The sequence below is a fragment of the Pinus tabuliformis genome, chromosome 2_1, assembly GCF_031772625.1.
Source record: "Pinus tabuliformis cultivar Carrire ecotype Pingquan chromosome 2_1, CPIR1, whole genome shotgun sequence".
NCBI lineage: Eukaryota > Viridiplantae > Streptophyta > Pinopsida > Pinales > Pinaceae > Pinus > Pinus tabuliformis.
The window spans coordinates 720,822,107-720,846,720 of NC_142299.1; the positions used below are offsets into that span (position 1 = coordinate 720,822,107).

The following is a 24,614-nucleotide window of genomic DNA, read 5'->3' on the forward strand; positions in this document are numbered from 1 at the left end:
CCTCCATGGCTGCATATATCTTCCCTACAGGAGAATTCAAAAAGGAAACGTGGAGGAGAATTTTGATGCAGAAAACTGGGAAACTCAGTGCAATATGCAGGCAAACATTTTACTTCCAATACACAGGCATATTTTTTCTCTGATTTTCCAATCTGATGCCGTTCAATTCACCACCTTGCACAAACACATCATGCATAGAGGAGTTTTTTGAGCCTACGTCATTTGAAGCTCCAAATTCAATGAAAAATCCCAGGTTCTCCTGCTCTGGAAAGTTATGCAGGTTTTCCTGTAAAACCCTTCCTATAGAAGGCCTCGGGTTCCTGTAGAATGTCACTGTGCTGCTGAGCGAGCCCGATACATGGGAGATTTTTGAAAACAAGTAGGAAAACCAGTAGAGGATGACTGGTCAACAATTTTTGGAAGTGGAGGACACGTACTCCAGTCGGGGACATTGCAAGTGCAAGATGAACAGAAGGTGGTGTAATTTTCAGTCGGGCATCTTTTAACTGCGGCGTGATTTGTGGTGAGGGGATGAGGTGGCCGGACCGGATCGTTGATCCGACGTCACAGCCATAATTTTCCTACGTGTTTCTAACTGCCATCACCTCCTTTCTGCCATTATCCACCACCACCACTGCCAATCCTGACAATTTCTTCAGGAATGGACACTCCACACGTGCTGGCTGCACATTTCATTAGCAATTTTGAATGTAATGGGGTTTGTTTGGATCCCGCGAGGATATGTAACTGGCCGAGGGTGGCCAGTTGACTGGCCACTGATTCCACTCAATCCGAACCATTCCCATAGGCATGCAGCTTTTAAAATATAATTTATGCAATTGACGAATGAGTTTAGGCACTTACCTGTGTGGTCACAGCCGCGTTATGCAGACTTCGGGTTTTGGAACCACTCCTTCATTTGCTGCTACTTCATGCACGGGTTTTGGAACCCATTCCTTCATTCACTGATGTTGCATGCACGGGTTTTGCTTAGCTTTTGCTGCTGTTGATATTTCCACGTTCAAGGAGAGCCCTTTGCATGTCTCCTTTGTCGTTTTTGGCTGTCCCTTTCTCCAGAGTATGTCTTCCAAAGGGATCAGCTGCTACAGGATTCCTGTAGGATGTCCTATAGCTACTTCTCCTCCTAGAATGCAATGCTAGAATGAGCAGGGCTATACTGCTGAGGAGGGGTTCAGCTAATAAGCTGTCCAGATGGAGATTGATAGGTATGGTGAGCGAGACACTACTGCTTGATTTGTCATTACAAGTTCTCGCTGGCAGTATGAAGAAAACAAGGCTTTTTTTTTGTGACTATGCAGGAACAAATAATAGGATGAGTGCAACGGAGGTGTAAAGAGATGAAAAAAAGGGTGACATATGGTGATGGATGGAAACAAGGGTGTTGGCAGGTCTCATAGGTAGATTCCCAACCTTCGAATTCTCTTTTGAGATCAATTTTGCTTGTCTGTGGGTTCTACAGGATCTTCCTATAGAAGACACAGAACTTCCTGTAGAAGACACAAAACTCCCTATAGAAGGTGAAATCTTGGCCCGAATGAGATCAAATCTTAGGAAAGGGGAGTGGTCATGGAGGAATATTCTTGTAGCCTAGTGTCGACCTCTGTCCTTGTTTTGTGCGATCCTCCTAACCTACAATGTCCTTCCTATAACCTACAAATTGTTCAACAGAAGTCAGGTTTATTTTTCTGTGTTTTTTCTTTTTTTAATTTTTTTTTTTTGAGAGACATCTAGGGCGCCTCCAGGAGGTTTTCACCCTCACTATTTGTCCCAGATGCCTCTAAGAGGTTTTCACCCAAGGATCTTTTTATTATTTTTCTGTTTTTTCCTCTCTTTTTTTTTTTTTGGTGCTCAGAATGTGGATGGAGTGGAGACAGGGACCTACTCCACTACCAGCACTGATTTATCCAGAGTTTCAATGAACTCCTACTTAGAAAGGGGCTTCTTGTAGATCTTCAAACGAGGCCCATTGACGAGCATGGGGATGGCTTCTTCGTCAATGGTTCTGATAAGGACTGAACCATTTTCATTACATTTCTCCACTATATATGGTCCCAGCCATCTTGTCCTCATCTTCCCTTTGAAATCCTTGTATCTTGAATCGTATAATAGTGCCCAATCTCCTGGCTAAAATTTTTTCTCTTTAAGGTGTTGGTCATGCCATATTTTTCTTTGAAATTGAACCACCTCTGAGTGGAGGAGGGCCTGCATTCTTTGTTCATCTAGTTGATTCAGCTGAAGCAGTCTTTCCTGTTGTGCATGGCTGAGATCTAGGTCTAGCTGAGCTACCAACCTCAATGTGTTGTATTCAAATTCTATGGACATCAAAGCCTTCTTCTCATAGACCAACTCATAAGGTGTGAAACCTGTTGTAGTTTTCCAAGTACTGTTGTAGGCCCATGTGGCCTCAACCAAGCAATCTGCCCAATCCTTTCTGCTACTACTCACCACCTTAGTCAAGATCTCTTCCAAAGCACTGTTAGTGACTTCTACCTACCCATTTTCTTGCAGATGATAAGGGGTGGAAGTTCTGTGATTAATCTTGTGATGAGCAAGCAGGTATTCAATCAGGTTAGAGGTAAAGTGGCTTGCTTGATCTATGACCAATTCTCTTGGGTAGCCAAATTTATAGAAGATATTTTCCCTCAAAAACTCAACCACTTATTCTTTTGTTGCTGCCTTGATTGCCTTCGTTTCTCCCCACTTTTTCAGGTAGTCTGTGCACACAATGATGTAAGACTTTTGCCTTGAAGGAGGGTTGATAGGACTCACAAAGTCCATGCCCCACTTCTCAAATGGCGCGAAAGTCACCTGAGGTTGGAGGGGCATTTCATCCCTTGGAGTTGGTTTCCCCATCCTTTGACATTGGTCACATTGGCTAATGTATCTTCTGGCATCTTAATGAAGAGTGGGCCAATAGTAGCTTCCCTGTATAATTTTGAAAGCGGTTCTTTTTGCTGCAAAGTGGCCTCCACAGGGTCCATCATGACAGGTCAGGAGGATGTCAAAAACTTCCTCCTCCCTGACACAACGCCTCAAAATCTGATTTGGGCCAAGTTTGAACAGGTTGCCTCCAATCCAAGTGAATGGGGCACTTTTCCTCGTGATCTTGCTCTTCTATTTTGAGGATAGGTGTGGCGGGAATTGTGCTGAAACCAAGTAATTTGCTATATCAACAAACCATGGTGAGAGTTCTGAAATAACAAATAGGTGTTCATTTGGTAGTTGATCATCCACCACCCCTTCTTCTCCTGTAGGCAAATCTAGTCTAGATAGAAAATCAATAACAACATTTTCCTTACCTGGCTTGTCAACAATGGTCAAATCAAATTGCTACAATAAAAGTAACCATATAATGATACGAGCATTTACATCAGGTTTATTCATCAAATACCTAATTGCAGCATGATCAGTGTGTACGAATGTCTGATAACTAGTGATGTAGTGTCTGAACTTGTTTAGGGAATGGACTACAGCTATGAGCTCTTTCTCGGTTACAGTATAGTGACGAAATATATGGCATATGGTAGCTTCCTTCAACTTGTCCTAAGGCTGCTCCTATGGCTTTGTTCGAGGCATCTGTGTGAATGTGGAAAGGTAGGGTCTAGTTTGGACCTCTCAAGATTGGGGCAGTTACCAACTTATCCTTCAACACATCCAGAGCCTCTTCACAATTGTCAGTCCACATAAACTCAACATATTTCCCCAAAAGACCAAAAAATGGAGAGGCTAGCTTACTGAAATCTTTAATGAACCTTCTATAATATCCCACTAAGCCTAAAAAGCTCTGAACATCTCTTACCTTTTGAGGAGGTGGAACCTTTTGGATGATAGCAATCTTGTTGGGATCCACCTGTAAGACTTGCTGAGAAATTGTATGACCTACCATGATCCCTTCAGCCATCAGGAACTCACATTTTTCAGGACTGAGGGACAGGTTCATTTCAACACACTTGGTTAAAACTTTTCCCAGGTTAGTCAATGCTTCTTGAAAGTTGGACCCATAAGGAGTAAAGTCATCCATGTAGATTTCCATCGAACCATGAACCAGCTCAGCAAATATGCTCAGTACTACTCTCTGGAGAGTAGTAGGAGCGTTGCATAACCCAAACGGAAGGACCCGGTAGGCAAAAGTACCCCATGTAAAAGTGAAAGTGGTCTTATATTGGTCTTTCGGGCTGATTTGGATCTGATTATACCCGCTGAACCCATCTAGGAAAGAAAAGAACTTCTTCCCTGCCAGCCCATCTAACACTTGATCTATGAAAGGAAAAGGGAAATGGTCCTTCTTGGTGACTTTGTTAAGTTCTTGATAATCTACACATATTCGCCACTTCCCATTTTTCTTGGGCACAAGCACCAGAGGAGAAACCCACTCGCTGTCAGAGATGGGGTAGATCAATCCTGCTGTTGGGCTTCAAAATTGTCCTTATTCTCACTCCATTATTCACCAATACCTTCACATTTTACCTTCATGTCACCTCCATTCCACCTCCACATCATTACATTTACCTCATTAGTGGGTTATAACTATGCTTTTCCAAAGTTTATTAATTCTTAACATTTTAAAGTGGATTTATGGGTAAAATTTAGAAAATAATATGCTTATACTTATACCTAACAATTAGAATGAGTTTGTTGACATGTGTAGGTACAAAGGAAGCTTCTAGGGCATCTTTATGTGGCCTTGAATGATCAAATTCGAATTTGATAAGATAAGCCTCATGGAAAAGATCATGATCTCATGGAGAAGATCAAGGACAAAAGGGGGTTATGTGTCTAGATGGTTGAGAAATGTATGGAACTAAAGAGAGATTAGTGGATCATCATTATGAGTTTGTTATCTCATCCCATTGTATAAATAGGAGTATCTCCTCCATTCCAAAGGGGAGGACTCTTGGAGCATGTATCCAACTTATGATGGAATAGAATAAAGCTTCATTTTACATAAATTTCCATTATATAGTTTTAGATATAAGTTGTCTTAGTGTAGTAAATGGAATAATTTGTCACTTTGTTCTTAAGAGAATTGAGCTCACTCTAAAAGGATGAAAGAAACATTTTATTTCATAATAGATCTTATTTCATTTAATTGCTTAGATGTTTGAGGATTTGTTTGCGATTGATGAATGAGTTTTAAATTAAAATCTTATCAGTATATGAGGGGATAACCAAGGGTCTAAGTTAGGCTCTCTCTCCATTTGATTTGCATGATAATTGAAATTCATTCTTTTGCTTTTATGTTTCAAGTATTTCATTTCTTATGCATATGAATGAATCTTAGTTTAGTTTGGATTAGTATATGAGGGGAAAATCAAGGGACTAAGTTAGTCTTTCTCTCTATTTGAATCTGAACAACAATAAAAGTTCATTCTCTTGTCTTTATTTCAAGTTTCTGGTTTTATGTAATCAATGATTTCTCTATTATACTGTAGGGAAGGACAACCAGGACCTCCTTAATTAGGAGCCTCTTCCCTTGCATATTATATTGAATCGTAAATAATTTAGTTAGACATAGAGTTAGTTGCCTACTCCTGCATATATTTTGCTAGCATCATCACAAGCTTACGAGTTTCCATGGTTGATAATTTAATGAAAGCAATTTAAGCAATTAAATTGCCCAACATTTTGGCACCGTTGCCGGGGATGGTGCTAAGGGATCATGCATTAGGAATTTAATTCAGTACTAGTATTTTTCTTTAGAAAAATTAACTTGTGAAACCTGGTGACAGCAAGATCTTCATAAAGGAGTTCAAGTTTGAGTTTTCTGATGTTTTCGTATTTAGCTAGTTTTAAATTCAGTTTTTTAAAACCCCCCTACATAAATAAAAACAAATCAAACGATTAGTATGCTCTCTTCCTGTGCTTCGTGCGATCGGGAAGATCAGAAAATCTATTGATTTATTTCAAATAAAAATACTCTCGCTGGAAAATTAAGCTGCGCATTCTATGGATTATAAGAAAATTTGCAAGATTCAGATATCAATTTGCTGCAACAATTTAATTTTCTATTTAAATTCACATCATATTGAAATAAATTAATTGCATGCACATATGATTGTTTGATTTTGCAAATTTTTTTATCTAGTTCCGGCTTCTGATTTAAATCTATTCTTCCTGCGCCATAAAATTGCTTATGAAAACAAAAACTTCTCTTGACTGAGGTTTTCTTCCTGCAATGCATAAACATATAAATAAGGTGCTTCTATTGGGGGTTTTAGGTTTAAAATAAAAAAATTGTTATGCCCTGAACGAGATTGGGCATCGAAAAGCGACCCAAAATTTGTAGTACCCAACCTCATGAGTTCAGCCACTGCTAGAGATGAGAACACAGAATTAAGAACAGGAACCTCTGACAATGCCCTCAAATGATATGTAGGGTCATAAACCTTTCTCAACGCCTCCAATAACGGTTTCATCCCTTCATACCTCTGCTCTGTGGGGGTTGAAGATCTCTCTGAATTCGATGGCTTCATTGCCAATGAAACGTCGAGACACAAAGCATTTAAACCCTGACAGGTAGCGTCTAAGAAATCCCCATCGTCTGCCATGGTGACCACATCACCGTCTTCATCTGTGTATGTGATGTAAATGTCTGCGTTAGGGTTTAATTTGAAGAGCTCACGGATTTTGGATTTGAGAACATCGAAATTTATTTCTCGAACATATTCTTCCCTGAGTTGAAATGTTACACGCCGAAGGATACCCTGGTACTTAACCTTCACAACCAGAGCCATGAGAAGAGTCCACCAAATCCCACTTTTTATTGTGCGTTTTGTATTTTTAGCTTTATTTTGTTATTGTATTTATTTGTTTTGATTTCGTTATATATAATTTCTTCATGTTTGTTGTAATTTCTTAATGTTTGTTATTATAATTAATATATTGATATATTAATTGTATTAATATATTAATATATTATTATAATTGTATTTTGTTGTTATTTATATTTTAAAATTCATTGTATATATTAATATTTGTTAATTGTAATTTGTTATATTTTTTTTATAAGTTGTTGTATATGTTTGTTAATTATTTTATTTAATTATTAATTAATGTTTGATATAATAATTGTATTAATATATTAATTATATTAATATATTAATATGTTTTATAATTGCATTAATTAATATAGTTATAATTTCTTGTTATTTGATTATTGTTATGTTGGTTATTGATTTTTTTTATTATGTTGTTATAATATATGATTGTCTTAATACATTGTTAAAAAAAAATAAAAAAAATTGTTAAGTGTTTTGTGATTGTTTTTGGCATAAAACAAAACTTTGGTGGCATGTAAATTGAGAGAATCATGAGAATTACAAAAACTGGATGAAACTGCAAGAGTTGGTACAAGTACAAAAATTTAAAAAATTTAAAAAAAAAATTCCACAAAATTCACGCAGGTTTGAAAATAAATAATGGAACATTTGGAAGAATAATTTAAAAGAACATTTGGTGGATTATTTAAATGCTAATTAACTTGCTTAGAGTTTGCAATTTGATATTGTTGTATGCTTTTATAACATACTAATATGCGGGACACAACAAATCTATAATGCCAAACTTTTCGCCATGCACAAAAGTTAGCTGAAAAAAACAGGGAGTATTACTTTTCATGGTTATTTTTAAGAATGGATTGCTTTAAATATCATGATTAATTCAATTTCAACACTTTGATTGTCCTTAATTTGTTTTATTTGGTATGAAATTTTTGCGTAAGAATCATGAAGGAAATGGCCATTTCTTCTAGAGCACACTTATGTTTTCTTTGTACCAAGTTTTTTACAGGTTACAGGATAATCAAGTGATCATAAGGAGATTACATTGTGATGACAATTGGTCTTCCAAAGACTAAATTCATGAAAAATTCTAAAGACAAATCCAACTCTACAACCACTCCTTTGCAACTCCCTTTTTGCAAAAGATTTTGAGTTCCACCAATTGTCAAACCATAAAGCATGACCTTTCCATATCCATTTTTCACAGCAAGAGTTCTTATTCATACACCATGCATTTCCTTCCATCCATTCCTTACAAGCTTATTGTCATTTCCCATGTCATTACCATTCCCCTTCATTTCTACAAATAAAACCCTGCTTCTATGGATATCATTGAGTCAAAGTCCTAGAGTCCAATTCACTTTGTAAAAACACCTAGAGGCTTGCATGCCTTAATGGAAAGTACTCTTGCCAATGAAAAATGGGAGTACATTAACATCCCTTGTTCATTGGATCTTGTAGGTGACTCGACCATGACAAATTTATTCGTACCTACAAAGATGTGTTAGGCATCCTGACTCCCATTGGAATCAATGGTGGGAGCTCTTGTCTTGGCTAGGGGCATTCATTAACGGCCACTAAGTCAATAAATTCTTGCTATGTTCGACATCGACACATTTAATCACATAGTAAGATTTGTGCCATCGAGCGTTGAAGACTTGAAGACCCATATTTTGTAGCAGATGAAGCCAATTTCCTTTCATTGTTTTTCAGTTTGTCATCACTTGAGGACAAGTCAATAAATAAGGCTGGGGGGGAAATGTAACTTCTATATTTTGTATACCTTCCAAGCCTTATACATTTTCAGCCGCATTTAGCAGCAGATTCTGAACATTCAGCAGAAGATCCAACAACAGATTCAACAGCAGATGCAGCAACAATAAAAGATTCACTTTTTCGATTTCATCCACCATTTTCACAACCAAGTAAAGAAGACTATGAACAACAGTTTTTGCAGCCACACGTGCACAACTCTCATCCATTTTTGGAAGGGTAAGTTAGGGTATGATATTTTCTAACTTTTAACCATTAAATTCCTTGAAAAGTTAGAATAATAATTTTTGGAAAAACTTCACTTCCTTTCCTCATTTCACATAACTGCCCAAACCATCCGTTTAAGGGGAAGGATACATTTACATACATACTTTGTCACATTCATATAACATCCATATTCATATATCACATTCTAAAACCCACTTACCTTCAAAATATATTCACTATTACATGAGCATACAAATGGTTTTGTCAAAAGTATTTAAAAGTTAATTGGATGCCAACACAATCATGGTTTTTACACAAGAACCAACCATGATGCATTCCAACAAAAATACTCTCCAATAAAAATCACATTATCAATATGCAAAGATCATACATTAAAATTGAATGCAACAAACAAAATATGGTTGAAACACAAGAACCAACCAAGTTGTAGTTCATAAAAAAAAATGCTTTGCAAAAGTTAAGTAAATGATATCATGCAGATTTTAAGCCAAAGCTCAATTACCAAAAAGTAATGTAATAGATTGCATGAGGACATGCAATACCTTCAGTTTGGGGGTATGTTGGGCTTCAAAACTGTCCTTATTCTCACTCCATTATTCACCAATACCTTCACATTTTACCTTCATGTCACCTCCATTCCACCTCCATATCATTACATTTACCTCATTATTGGGTTATAACTATGCTTTTCCAAAGTTTATTAATTCTTAACATTTTAAAGTGGATTTATGGTTAAACTTTAGAAAATAATATGCTTATACTTATACCTAACAATTAGAATGAGTTTGTTGACATGTGTAGGTACAAAGGAAGCTTCCAGGGCATCTTTATGTGGCCTTGAATGATCAAATTCGAATTTGATAAGATAAGCCTCATGGAAAAGATCATGATCTCATGGAGAAGATCAAGGACAAAAGGGGGTTATGTGTCTAGATGGTTGAGAAATGTATGGAACTAAAGAGAGATTAGTGGATCATCATTATGAGTTTTTTATCTCATCCCATTGTATAAATAGGAGTACCTCCTCCATTCCAAAGGGGAGGACTCTTGGAGCATGTATCCAACTTATGATGGAATAGAATAAAGCTTCATTTTACATAAATTTCCATTATATAGTTTTAGATATAAGTTGTCTTAGTGTAGTAAATGGAATAATTTGTCACTTTGTTCTTAAGAGAATTGAGCTCACTCTAAAAGGATGAAAGAAACATTTTATTTCATAATAGATCTTATTTCATTTAATTGCTTAGATGTTTGAGGATTTGTTTGTGATTGATGAATGAGTTTTAAATTAAAATATTATCAGCATATGAGGGGATAACCAAGGGTCTAAGTTAGGCTCTCTCTCCATTTGATTTGCATGATAATTGAAATTCATTCTTTTTCTTTTATGTTTCAAGTATTTCATTTCTTATGCTTATGAATGAATCTTAGTTTAGTTTGGATTAGTATATGAGGGGACAATCAAGGGACTAAGTTAGTCTTTCTCTCTATTTGAATCTGAACAACAATTAAAGTTCATTCTCTTGTCTTTATTTCAAGTTTCTGGTTTTATGTAATCAATGATTTCTCTATGATACTGTAGGGAAGGATAACCAGGACCTCCTTAATTAGGAGCTCTTCCCTTACATATTATATTGAATCGTAAATAATTTAGTTAGACATAGAGTTAGTTGCCTACTCCTGCATATATTTTGCTAGCATCATCACAAGATTACGAGTTTCCCTGGTTGATAATTTAATGAAAGCAATTTAAGCAATTAAATTGCCCAACACCTGCATCCAACAACTTTTGCAGTTCTTCTTTAACAATGTCCTTAAGTGTTGGATTCATTCCCCTCTGACACTGCCTGACTGGTTTACAATCCTCTTTGATGTAAATGTTATGGGTATACACTGAAGGGTGGAGTCCTTTCATCTCCTTATAGCTCCAAGAAAAAGCATCCAAAGGGCGGTTCAACAAGCTACACAGCTCCTTCTCTTGAGAGGGAGATAGGCATGAGTTGATCTTCAAGGTTCTTTTAGGGCCAAATTCCACATTCTTAACTCGGGAAGAGGTCGGATCAGCCACATAGAGATCCCCTAAAGCACTGGCTTGGGTGTCTCCTACCAACTCTTCTAATGGCAGCACACTGGGAGGTGGATTTTGGATTAAATTCTAAATAAGGTCATCCTCATTTTGAGGACCCCCCCTGGCGGCCTCCACGGTGCACACAGGTGTAGAGTAGACTTCATCCTCATCTTCTTCCTCCAACCAGAGAGGTAAGTCATGTTTGAGCAAAGGTTGGGCAAGAGGATATAGGACTAGCTTTCTGGACATTGGCCCATTATTAATGGTCATGCTCCCAGCTCGACAACTAATGTAAGCATCTGCAGTAGCTAACCAAGGCCTTCCCAAAATGAGGGGGTATCCAGTGAGTTTTTCCTTTGGCTGAAGCACCAAAAAGTCTGTAGGTTACTCCCAAGAATCAACAGAGAGCAGGACATCTTCCACAATCCCTTTAGTTGTCACGGTGGAGTGGTTTGCTAATTGCAGTACTGTCAAGGTCTCTCTCAGGGAACCCTGAATGTTAAGTTTGAGCATAGTGTTGTTGGTCATCACATTAATGGAAGCCCCTAGATCAATTAGGGTGTGGAGGATTATGGTGCCATTGATGTGGACATCCACTACAGGACTCCTAGGGTCCAAATATTTTGGACAGATTACTTGTCCCAACATTAGATTGGACAGTTGTCCTATGACATTGATAGTTGGGCATCTCTCTTGCGCCTACCTGGGTGCCTGAAACACTTCTCTTTGATCAATTTGTTGTAGATTGGTACATCTTTGATGGCTTGGAGAAGTGGTATTTTTACACACAGCTGTTTAAGTTCTCCTAGAAGTTCAGTCTCTTCCAGGTTTGGTTGCGTGTATCCAGTTAGTCTCTTAGGAAAGGGTGGAATGGCTTTGGGTTCACTTTCCTATTTTTTGGCTTCATCCTCCTTAGGAGGAGGTTGGTTATCTAGGAGGACCTTCCCAGATCGAGGGTTGATCTTTTGAATCTCCACAACATAGGTAGGGCATGTTGTCTCTCCAGTATATACCTATTGGGCCTATCTGTTATTGGGGTTCGGGTTCGGTTGAGTAGGCATCTGGGGTTATCTTAGAGGAGCAGGAGGTAATGGCTGTGGTTGAGCAGGTGGTGGAGACAAAATGGTGGGAGGAGAGTTGTACTGGGGCCTCCACCCTTATTGTGGTGCATTCCACTGAGGTTGTGGCTGAACATGAGAATGAAACGAATGAGGAGCAGGTTGAGTATGGTATTGAGGTGGACATGACCAAGGATGAGGTGCGGACCAGGAAGGATGAGTGGGGGGACCCCAAGAAGGTATGTGAGTGGATTGGTTGGGGTTGTAATATGTTTAGGATGTCCCTTGCATACCCTGCTGATAAGGTCTGGATCCATGTGGCTTCCTTTTGTTGAGGAAGTAGAGTGGTTCAATGGCTCCTTCAGCCCCTTGGTACATAGCTTTATGTCCAGGTAAGGTTGGGCACTGGTTTGTAGGGTGGTCTTCCTCACAAATGAAGCATACCTCTACTGAGTGCAATGGACAATCGTTCTTAGGATTCTTCCTTGTGCATCTAGGACAAAAGATGGCAAAAGCCCTCTTAGCTTCTTCTTTCTTTTGTTGGATTCAGAAAGTATCCAGTTGCATGGAAATGGTCTATCTCACCTCACTTTTAAGGTCTTCCATCTAATTTGTAAACTCATGTTTGGAGAAGGTGGCACTAGCTGAAAGTGGATTCCCCCTACCTCTTCTCCGGGCTGACCTAGAATGGTTTCTAAACACAGTATTTATGTCCTCATAAGGTAGTTGGTAGATGTCTCCTCCAACTAGAAAATGGAGGGTATCTAGAAGGTCTTTAGGGACTCCTCAGAGCAAAACCAGCTTCAGAGATTCAGGGTCAAGTGTGCACTTGGCCCTTTTATAACTGAGTTGGAACCTTTCTTCATAGTCTTCCAGAGACTCATCACTTGCCATGGTCATTCGAAAGATTTCTCCCTTCGTTTCCTTTGACCTACAGCAGTCCCAATATTTGTTGTTAAAGGATTGCCGCATTTGAGCCCAAGTTGCGATACTGTTTCCAAGTAACCCCATGAACTAGCATAGTGTTGTATCCTTGAGGGTAGAGGGAAAGAGTTTCAACTTTTGCTCGCCTTCTCCATAGTCATAAGTTCAACAAAGGACAACAAACTCAAACAAGAAGGTATCAGGGTCTTCAATGGTCAATCCATGGAAGTGAGGTAAGGCCGAGGGACTTATGTTTTTCATTTTTGTGTCCCCATTTGTCTCTCGGATGGGAAAGCACCTTCTATTCTTTCCTCATTCCCTATATCATTCATGTGTTTAACCATGGTCTCAAGAGGAACATTTTCTTGCTCTTATTCTATTATAGGGTCTTTGTATATCTATGGAGGTTCACCTATAGATTCTTCTAGATCACTCTCACATAGGAAGAGAGAAGGATGACTCAGTGATGTGGTGGGGGTGTTGGGTAAGAATTTTCCTGTATGGTCTCTGTTCCTACGAGGCATGAAATGAAATATTTTTGGTTGAATTTTGCTTTTTCTGCTTGTACCTGCAAAACTGAAATGGATTGAAATGCAACTAACTAAAATCTATCTTGCTGGAATGAAAATGCAGAATTGAAATTAAAGCAGGAAAGGACTAATCTATGCTACTGAAATGAAATTGTAGAAAGGAAATGCTAAGCTACACTTGCAAAATTGAAGTTGTTGAATTGAAATGCTAATTTACGCTTGCGGAATTGAAATTGCAGAATGGAAATGCTAATCTATGCTTGCAGAATTGAAATTCTTCTTTAGGAAAGTAGGAAATGTCTAATATACTTTTACAGAAATGAAATTACAGAATGGAAATGAAACAACTACTCTACGCTTGCTGAAATAAACTACTGAGCAGAAGGTTGTAGTAGAAAATAGAAGAAAAGCAGCAATCACAAATACTTTGATGCTTCCCTGGAAACGACGCTAAAAATATGGTGGGCTCCAGTATTACAGCAATAATGCTGCAACTCCTGGGACTCCCTTCTTTACTTTTATCAACCCTGTAGTTCGTAACAAACTTGGAAGTGACGGTGCTATATGCACAAGTACTAGCTCTTGCCGCAAGCTATCACTTGATCAGCTGGCACAAGTCCGCTAGGAGCTTAAGCCAACTTCTATGAGATCTCAGAAGAAGCTTTTAACTGTGATGGATGAAATCTAACTCTAAAGAGGCTAATCTATTTGCAGAAACAAACTGAAAGCTAAAAGGAAATGAAAACCCTAGCAAACCCTAGTTTTACCGACTAACCCTACTGGTACAAGAAAAGAGATGAAAGCTGCTACAATGGATGCCATTGACTCTTGGAAAGGTAAAATGCATGTGTCTAAGCTACTTCTGAAGTAAAATATGGAAAAAACATATTTTTGTATTTTTGAGTAATTTTGCAGAATTATTATGCATGTGCTTTAACTGTTTTTGTTTGTGCAGAGGTTGATTGGTGAAAGGAAATGGAGCGAGCACTTGCAGGAGGTTGGGAAGGCAAGAAGAGGGCATAAGGGGTCCTTAGCACCCTTCCAGAGATATTCACAGTGATCATATCTTGAGAAACTGCTCACATGATCTTCTAGAGGAAGTCTACAGGGGTTCTACAGGATGTTCTATAGGATGTTCTACAGGAAGAGCCGAGAGACGATTTCTGAGGGTTGATGGAGGAAACCAGTGGGAAAGTAGAAATGGAGGTTGGATGAGGTTTTGAAGAGGTCTAGGACCTAGTAAATGAGGCTAGGGAGCGATGAAGACAGTTGGATTTGTTCAAGGATGGAGGGACCAATGTTGCACAAAAGTGAAGAAATTAGGTCAAACTGGCAAAGTGTGGTGAATGAAGGGGAGGAATCTGGAATCTAGGGTTGGATCAGGTGGTGTGAGGAAGGAAGGATAGGTAGGGATGGATTACAGGTGATCTGCACACTATTTCTCCAAACTAATCAAAGAAAGACTAAAAACATCAGAGATTGATCTACTTTGACGTATTCTAACCTAAAAAACAGAAATCACGGTGGACAAAAGTTTATTGGCAAAAAATCATGTAAGACAACTATTAAAACTGAGCAAGAACAGATCTAATCATGTCATCACAACTGGTATCAACTTCCCTAACTAAAAATCTAACACTTGCGATTGCATGGAAAGGAAAAATAGTGTTTTTGTGGCAGCAAGTATGCCTTGGTCTTAGCTCATGGTCCCAAGGAGGAAGAGATGAGATCAAGGATTTCTTGGTGGACTTTTTCAGGTCTTTTCCTTTACCAAACTATCAAAATAACTTGAAGCATGAAAAGCTATTTCAATCATCAAAAGAAACCTAAATAACAAAGCAATATGTTAATCTAAGTAGCAGAAATTATTCTAGGAATGCAGCAAAAACATATAAAAGTACACAAAAGGAGGTACTGGCACTTGGGTTTGGCCCAAACCCAAGAGATATAACCTCCTAAAAGAAGCTCAGAGCTAATGCAAAGTGACACTGATCTCCATTACTCAAAAAATAACCATGTCACAAAGAGGTTTACAGCAAAAGCTCAAAAATGAGCTGAAAGGCAGAGCAGCACTAAGGTGTGAAAATACAACTGTTCAAGAGCTAAAATATGAAGGCTGGAAGCCTTCCTACTTATCACCACGAGGACCTCCAACAGCCCTCCTTAACTCAATGGGCTTGGCTACTCAAAACTGCAAGTAATCAACCACTTCACAAAAGTTGCTCGGCTACCCTTGGGGATCATCTTCGATGGGCTGCTGAACTCTGAGCTGATGGTGGAGAACTGGAGGAAGGGGCCACATAGTGCATGAGACACCCTTCCTACAAATCCTCAGCCTTGTTCCCTCATATTTGGCTATCAACTGGCTCATAAATGCTTGACCTTGGTCCAAAAGATGTCCAAAAATCTGCAATAAGCACGTATTAGACTTCATGGTCAAGTGACTATTCTCATTCATTCAATTAACATAAATGTACTCAAAAGCATGAATAAAATATGAAGAATGGTGTATTAATGGAGAACAATAGGAAAAATGAGTCCAATAAGTTACCCATTTTTGGGGCTCATCACATAGCAGAAGACTACTCCATATACAGCTCAAGAAAATGGAGTTGGAGAAAGAATGAATAAGGTGTTGATGGAAAGGGAAATAAGCATGCTCAGTGGTGCCAGGTTAGGATAGGAATTTTGGGCAGAAGGGGTGGATACTGCATGTTACCTGGTCAACAGATCACCTTCATCAGCGTTGGAGGATAAAACTCCACAAGAGGTATGGATTGGTAAGAAACCCTCTCTTTCACATCTAAGGGTATTTGGATGTGATGCATATGTACATCTTCGAAAGGAGAAACAAACCAAGTTGGATAGTAAATCTGAAATGGCATATTTGCACAAAAATGAGAATTGGGATTTGGTGTAGTTGCTGGCTGGAAGGAAACCCATTGGCAGCAAATGGGTGTTCAAGAAGAAGACAAATGAAAAAGCAAAGGTGGAGAAATACAAAGCTCAGTTGGTAGCAAAAGGTTATTCCGAGGTACTGGGAATTGATTTTGGTGATATTTTTTCTCCTATTGCCAAGGTAACTTATATTATATTACTTTTATTTGCTACTACTTCTTTTGATTTTGAGGTAGAACAGATGGATGTGAAGACAAATTTTCTTCACGGGGATCTGGAAGAGGAAATCTACATGAAGTAACATGAAGACTTTGTGGTGAAGAGTAAGAAAGAACTAGTATGCAAGTTAAAGAAGTCTCTGTATGGGTTAAAACAATCACCAAGGATGTGGTATCAGAAATTTGATACATTTTTATGGGGACTTAGCTTCACCAGAAGCAAAGAAGATCATTGTGTGTATTTTAAAATAATTGGTGACTGTGTTATTTATCTGGTCTTGTATGTGGATGATATGTTTCTGGTTGGAAATCAAAAAGAAATTATCTAGGATTTGAAGACCCAATTGTCCTCCAAATTCAACATGAAAGATCTTGGTGCTGCAAACTATATTTTTTGCATGGAAATTAAAAGAGATCGGGTAAAGAGGAATCTCTAGTTAGACCAGAGGAAGTATGTCAACACAATATTGTAGAGGTTTAATATGCAGGATAGTAAACCGGTGAAGGTTCGTATTCTTGTAGGTGTGAGGTTATCTGCTAAATAGTGTCCCAAGACACAAGAAGAGGAAGAGGACATGTCCCGTGTTCCATATGCAAGTGCAGTCAGTAGCCTGATGTATGCAATGGTTTGTACTAGACCAGACATTACACATGCAGTGGGAGTATTGAGCAGGTTTATGTCAAAACCAAGGAAGGAGCACTGGATAGTAGTGAAGCAGGTTTTCAGGTATCTATGTGGCACTAGTGATTATGGTTTGTGCTACTAAGGAAGACCAGGATTGGACAGAGTGTTGGATATTCATGGCTTTGTTGATGCAAAATGGGCTAGAGATCTGGATTAAAGAAGATCTACAAGTGCGTATGTGTTTAACCTATTTAGAGGTGTAGTTAGTTGGATGAGTTATAAACAATCTGTAGTGGCACTATCAACTATAGAGGCAGAATACATGGCAACCACTCATGCAAGCAAGGAAGCAGTTTGGTTGCAGATATTGTGTTCAAGTCTAGGGTTAGTACAAGGAGCTATAAGGATAGACTGTGATAGCCAAAGTGCAATCTTCTTGGCAAAAAACCCTGCATATCACTCAAAGACAAAGCACATTAATGTTTAGTATCACTTTGTGAGGGATATGATAGAAGACAAAAAGGTGTTGCTGGTAAAGGTGGAAACTTTGAAGAATACTACAGATGCATTGAAAAAATCTGTGAGCTCTGAGAAGTTCTCTTGGTGTAGAGAGACAATGGGTGTTTTAGGGCTGGAAAAATTACTAAGCTCTCTTATGGCCCCCCGTGGAAAGAAAAAAACAAGTGGGAGAATGTTGGGTTGTGTTATATTCTTTCCATGACTAGCCCACGTAGTTAACTGGGGGGTTAGACAGGGGGCGGAGCCCCCCCTTTGTTGCACCGATTGTGTAGCGGGGGGGGGGGGGGGGGGGTCACAGGGGATTTGAGGTATACCCGTAACCCCACTTTATGGGGTTTGAGGCAGTGCCCCAGAAAATTTTGGTTTTGGATCCTATGTTAGGTTGGGTGGACCCACCTATGGTTTTGTGCATGATTTTCGCACATGTTTTTGTACGCAATGGTTTTCGGTCCATGGTTTTGGACGCGATGATTTGCGGTCCATGGTATTGGATGTTTCGACATGTATAAAGATGTATTGTAACATTGAAAGGAATATAATGAAAAATGAAGCTGGTAGTCCCGGTTTTGGGATCCAGGGGAAAATCTCTGTGTATATGTGTTTTATGTGTTATGCTCTCGCATTGTTTATTTTATGTGTTTTAGAATTCGTATGCAGGTAATTTTTGTACGGGGTTGAAATCTACATTATATAATGCCTAAATTTGTTTATGGAATAAGTGACAGCTAAGAATTCTTTTTCTGTTACTGTATAGTTAAGTTTAGCAGCAACAAGTTTTTTGCTAATATAATATATAGCATAAGGTTTTCTATCCTCCTCCTGGCCGAGGATAGTGCCTATTGTTGCATCTGATGCTTCCATGGATATGTGGAAAGGTAGTTCCCAGTTTGGTCCACGTAATACTGGTGTCGTCAAAACTACTTTCTTTAAATCTGCAAAAGCTATATCACATTTGTGAGACCATTTAAAATCAACATTTCTAGTTAAAGGATATAAAGGCACAACAATTTGTGATTTTTTTTGATAAAAATGTGATAAGAGCCTATGTATCCCATGAAGCTATGTACCTCCGTCTAAGTACATGGTGTAGGTAATAAAAGAATTACCTATATTTTTTATGGATCTACCTGTATCCCTGCTGCAGAAATATAATGTCCCAAGATTGCGCCTTCGATCATCATCATGTGACACCTAAAATTTGTTAAACACAGCCCAGTAGCAATGCATTGTTCTAAAACAAATTCTAATGTTCTTAGCACTTGATCAAAGTCATCCCCATATGGGGTAAATTCATCCATGTAAACTTCAAGTCCTTCATTTATCAGATCAGAAAAAATGTTGAGTATAGCTCTTTGAAATGTAGCTGGGGCATTGCATAAGCAAAATGGTAACACTCTATAAGAAAACCTACCCCAGGGAGAGGTGATGGTTGTTTTGTCTTGGTCTTTAGGGGTGATTTGAATATGGTTGTGTTGGAGGGAAATGTTCCCCTAGGGTTTTTTGGGTTGAAACCCTAGCAGACTGAAAGTTATCTATTCAAAGAAACACACATTCACACAGCCATTATGCTATTATAAGCAAATTCTATTGTAAAGGGGACGTACCTTAGGTCCTATGTTTGAGAAGGCCCTTAGGGTCCAAACCCTTCTTGGAGTTCCCTTCTTCTCTTTTGTCCTGCAAAACAACCAATTCCAAAGAACACAGCAGTATATGGACAAAACCTTATAAAGAAACCATCTTCATGTTATAAATAAAGGTAGTTAGTTATGAAATCCAAACAACCATTTACATATGAATTCTAAACATGAATATCATAAACATAAAGAAGATTCATATCAGGAACCAAGACATGTGTTTCTTTTATTATAGACAAATAAAGTACATAAAAAGGAATAATTTCACCTAAGTCACCTTCAGCAAGCTCCAAGCAAAGCTTCCTGCTGGATCTGTTCCAGCCTCAAGCCTTTAACAAACTCCTTCCATGCCTTACTCCATGATGTCATAAATGGTGGATGAGCATCAACACACAAGGAAACAAGGGTTTCCTGTACAAATGGGGGAAGTGTAGAAGGAACAAGGGACTTCAAACCTGGTCAGGGGAAAAAAATCTCAGCATAATAACCTTTCTCTCTCTTCTCTCCCCCGTTAGGCCTTCCCATTGAGGTCTTTTTATACCTCTCCGAAAGTAGTTTTTTAGTTGGGAGTTGGTTGGGAACAGTTGGGCCACGGGCACTAACAGGTGATCAACAGGTAAAACTCGTGATCTCCGCCCGAAAATAAGGAGTTTTATATTTTTTTAAGTGTTTTAATACATATACGCGGGTTGGGTATACACAGACCCGCGTATACCTCGTTTAACTCAGGGCAATGTCGTGTATAAGGGATAAAACATTGTTTTTTAAATTTTAGGACTAGGTCTGGAAGGAGGGGCTGCCCTAGGCCGTGAGTGCAGCATCACAAACCATAAGAGTGAGATTTGGAGCTATAACAGCTGCCCCGTAATATATGAGGTCAGAAGGGGTACATGATGGCCAAAATGTATTATGCAAGTACATGGAAAGGAAATCTGTAAAAAACTGAGGAGGACTTCACCAGAATTCAGCTTGCCAAGCCACCAAAGGAGATCAGAAAGAAACACTGTCTGAGGTGGGCATACCCATGCTCAGAAAAAGTAAAGCATGTCCGCATATCAAGTAAAAGTGGATCCACTAAGTATACAAGTATAAATGACTGGAAAATACATAATGGATCATCTGATCATGATCGAACAAGTACATGTCTAAATACCACATATAAGACTGTCAATGATGCTGAAAGATGCAACGAATCACTGATATCAAAGACTGATCCCAAAAGTTACCAACTGAACATGATGGAATAGGATGGTACTACACTGCAAACTCAGGTGCTAGCATATAGAATGTCACCATGACTGACTGCAACATATAAGGTGGAGTGGTATCAACTAGCAGCAACAGGAGCAACTATCAAGTGAACCATGAATGCTGATACAACCTGAGGTCTTCACTGACCACCGTGGTACATTTCTACACCATGGGAATAAATGATCTGAAGTCGACCATGTGAGAAATCGTTTGATTACCGGTCATTGATGTATACCGTTAACAAATGCGAGACTACTCACTGATAATGATAATGAGCATCAAGGTACCCAGTACAATCTAACAAGTGTGAATAGATGCGCTGGAGTTGAACACCTGTAAGAATCTATCGATCAGGAGACAATGATGGTTTCCCACTGTCGATAGCGAAGGATCTGCCACTAAGGATCTTTGCCCCAGAGCAATGAGTCAGAGTCGATAGGGAAAGATCCACTAGAAGGAAGGCATTAAGGCATCCTTCATCGATCTAGCATGAGTGTAACCCGTAGGCCAATAATGTGGAAGGAATCGGACGAAAGAGATGTAGTAACCCAACCGAAGTACATTTCCGGCGTACACTAGGTGTGGCTAGCGCACGACAGAAACCCTCTGAACCAACCAATAATGAAAGCTGACACAGAAGTGAGGTATCCACCAATAGGGTCAAATGGAAACCAAGGTACTGCATGAATCCCAATGTGTGATAATGTAAGCTGATGTCGAACACAAGGGAAAACACTCAGTCAAAGACCCATGATACTGATTGATGCTGAGCACAAGGTGACCTATCAATAATGAAAATAGGGTCAGGGTGCAGCTCTAGGCCTGTCCTCAGAGCAAGATGTCATTGTCGATAAGGACAAGACCCGCCAGCAAGAAGTCAATGGGGACCTTCTCAAACCGGCACGAGTAAAGGACCAATATAGCTAATGTGATGATAGACATGATACTGACAAACAGGGATGGCCGACTGAAAAATGAGTCAAGAGACACCACAGAAAGGCCAACTCAGGCTAACTTCCCTTGAACAAAAGCATGACTCAATGTGACTATGTGGCAGCATATGATGACTCTGTAAAAGTTCGTCATGCAGGAGGCACGAACGAGCCCTCCATATGATTGGAAGAGATAACAAATCGGGGGAGAACTGACTCAATAACAAGGTTAAGGCGTACCTAAGTCAAACTAAATCCCGCCCAAATGGAGGAGACTTTGTTTTGAGTGCTTTGTTCAAGGGCGGCACGACTGACTCTAGCTGCCAATAATAAAATGGAAATACTGTCCTGTTCCCACTCTTTTTGGAATATTTAATTTTTTTGTCTTTTTATGTTAAGCTTGAAAAAGAATAAAATAATGCTACGGTATAGTGGAAAGAACGAGTGTCAGTGAAACAGATGATCTAGTTCCTGGGAATGGAATGTTCCTATGCTCAATGCAGGGAGGCGAAAACTAGTCAGTGACACTCAAAGGTGTGTTCCTTCCACGGGTCAAGGTGTGTCAAGCTGAAAAAGTCAAAGGTATGCAAGGTTGATTTTGCAGTTTTCATGGTCAAAAGGTTGGCTTAAGCACGAGTCCAGGTGAATCCGGCTCCAGGCCAAAAGGTGCAAGTGGTCAACATGCAATGCAGTCGTACAACTCAACACAAAGGAGCCTCTAGGGTATAAGGCCAGAACGAAGCGAAGAAGAAAAGAGGAATGAGTCTTCAACGCATAAGTCATGGCGGGACTACAGAGGACTCCTGAGCCTACTCAAATTAGAGCAACATGGGCAACAAATGTCAGTGAGGTACTAACTACAATTCCCATGTAAAGGATGGCTCTACCATCGTGTCATGATTTAAAGAATCAGCGAGTGAAGATGGCTTACGAACCATAACACGATGGGGTTGACCCTATGGCAGATGTATTAGCAAATGGAGGCTAGTATGCATAATGCAACGGAAAAATGGTGTCCCTAACCTATATGCCAGTGAGAAAACGATACCTGCCATGATGGGTCAGCAGTCATGGAACTGTCTCGAAACTGTTGAAAAATTTCAAAAATGTCCTGAAAAACAAACCAATCTTGACATTCCAAGCTCCCAAGTTAAAAGTCACATGAGGCCAAACAAAATAAAATTTTGAAAAAATTTTACATTTTCAAAACTTATAAAAGAGATTTTGGACTCACCAATTTTTCCATTTGAGTTTGAGAGCAAAGGATTTGGAGCAAAAGGAGCAAACTTCCCATAGCCAGATTCAACCGTTCAAATTCGTCAAAAACCTCCAGGTAACTCTTATACCTAGCTTGCAATTAATTGTGACTGGTTTTAAGATTTTTGATTAATGTTTCACCGTTGAATTTTTGCCCAAAATTTCTTCGTGGCGTATACGCGGGTTGGTAATATGAGACCCGCGTACACGCGGGCCCTATATGCGACTGTGTGCACAGGGACCCGCGTATACGCCGCGAACAATTTTTAAACAAAAACTAACAGTTACAAATCATTTTTTTTCTCAGAATGCCTGTCACGTGGCGTGAAAGAGAGCATGTAGCAGTGGATAATGAAATTATGAACAGTCCAGAAGCTTTAGATGCCCTACAGGGATGTGGTTTTCTTAAATTCTTCAAATTTCCGAATATGAAAGCAAACACATGTCTGCTTGAGATGCTCATTGATTATTGGGACGTCGAGGATGAAGGCTTTATGATCGATCAGATGCCACTCAGGGTAGAAGTGGAAGATATCTATTTCATCAGGGGCCTTTCTCGAAGGGGAGAGGTAGTACATTCCCGGGGCAGGACACGGAGCAGTCTCACGATAGAGGACTATGTACAGATATATTGCCCGGGACATCCCAAGAAGGTTGGGAGCTAGGTTTCACCATATCTCGAGTGAACGGATCGTCCTCTCTGCATCAGGCATCATGGCTGACCATGAGCGTGGCAGTTGACTATCTCACTACTGTGTTCGACTAGTGTACTCCTCTTCTGGCCAACATGAAGGGCCAACACACCTCTATTAGGAGGGGACAGACCAAAAACTTTGGATATGGGACTATCCTGTGTACTTTCTTTTTCGAGAAGGTTCCCGCACTCCGCCCCAGGGTAGCAGTTTCCATCAGCACCCCACGCGATCCACGCATGGGCCGGTGGACTGATCTGATGAAACGTCTGGGGGGTGGGGAGGTCCCAAGGACTGCCTTCGACAATGACTTCTTCACCTGGTGGGATCAACAGATCATCGCCGTGGATGACTAACCCTATGCTGGGCTGGATTTTTGAGGAGATCCTGATCTAGCGTTACCACCGAACGCAGCATGGGGTGAGATTGGTAAGAATTTTTTGATTTTATGATTTTTTTTGGATTTTTCAAATATAATGATGAATTTTGAAAAATATTTTTGATGAGATTCAAATCACTAATATGATGATCATGTTCCAAACATTGGGCTGGTATGACCAGATGGGTTCCCGCAGAATGGACGGCGCGGACGAGGAGACGAAGAGGTGGCTGCTGATATAGAACAGACTCTACACAATGTCCAGCAACACTTGGCGAGACTGAGCTGCCGAGTACTGATGGCTGCCATAAAGGACCTTCCTGAGGATATGCAGCGTCATGTGGTTGGCATGCCACGTGACTGGGTTCGCACTTTTCGGCGTGTGGCCAATGCGATAGTTACCTACTTGGCCGCTCATCCTGAGCCGGGGCATTAGATATGTCAGACATGATTACGGGCATTTGAGTCCCAATTTTGTATATTTTTGGACACACATATGTACACTCGAGACGCTTTATATATATATATATATATATATACAGTTTGACTTTTTGATGCTTGATTTTATTGTGATGAATGATTGATGTGCCAGTCTAATGCCTGATTAGTGATAGAATCAGCTAACCAATTATGAGATCTTGGAATGTGAAAATAATTAATATAAGTAAATTATCTTTGCAACAACCTCACCCTTAAATACTGGCGATATAAACATGGATCCCTTACTTGATAAATGTTGTTTAATTGTGACACTATCAATTGAGAATCAAGATAAACTACCAACGGGTCGATCCCATGAGAGATTGCCTCGGATAATAAATTAAC

General features: G+C 39.4%; 1 protein-coding gene across 1 annotated transcript; it reads right to left on the bottom strand.

The window, feature by feature from the left end:
• Positions 1-6,152: 6,152 nt before the first annotated feature.
• LOC149202626 (uncharacterized) lies at positions 6,153-6,755 on the bottom strand. The gene has a single exon (XM_089401647.1). The coding sequence runs from the start codon at positions 6,753-6,755 to the stop codon at positions 6,153-6,155; it is 603 nt and encodes a 200-aa protein (XP_089257773.1).
• Positions 6,756-24,614: the final 17,859 nt, after the last annotated feature.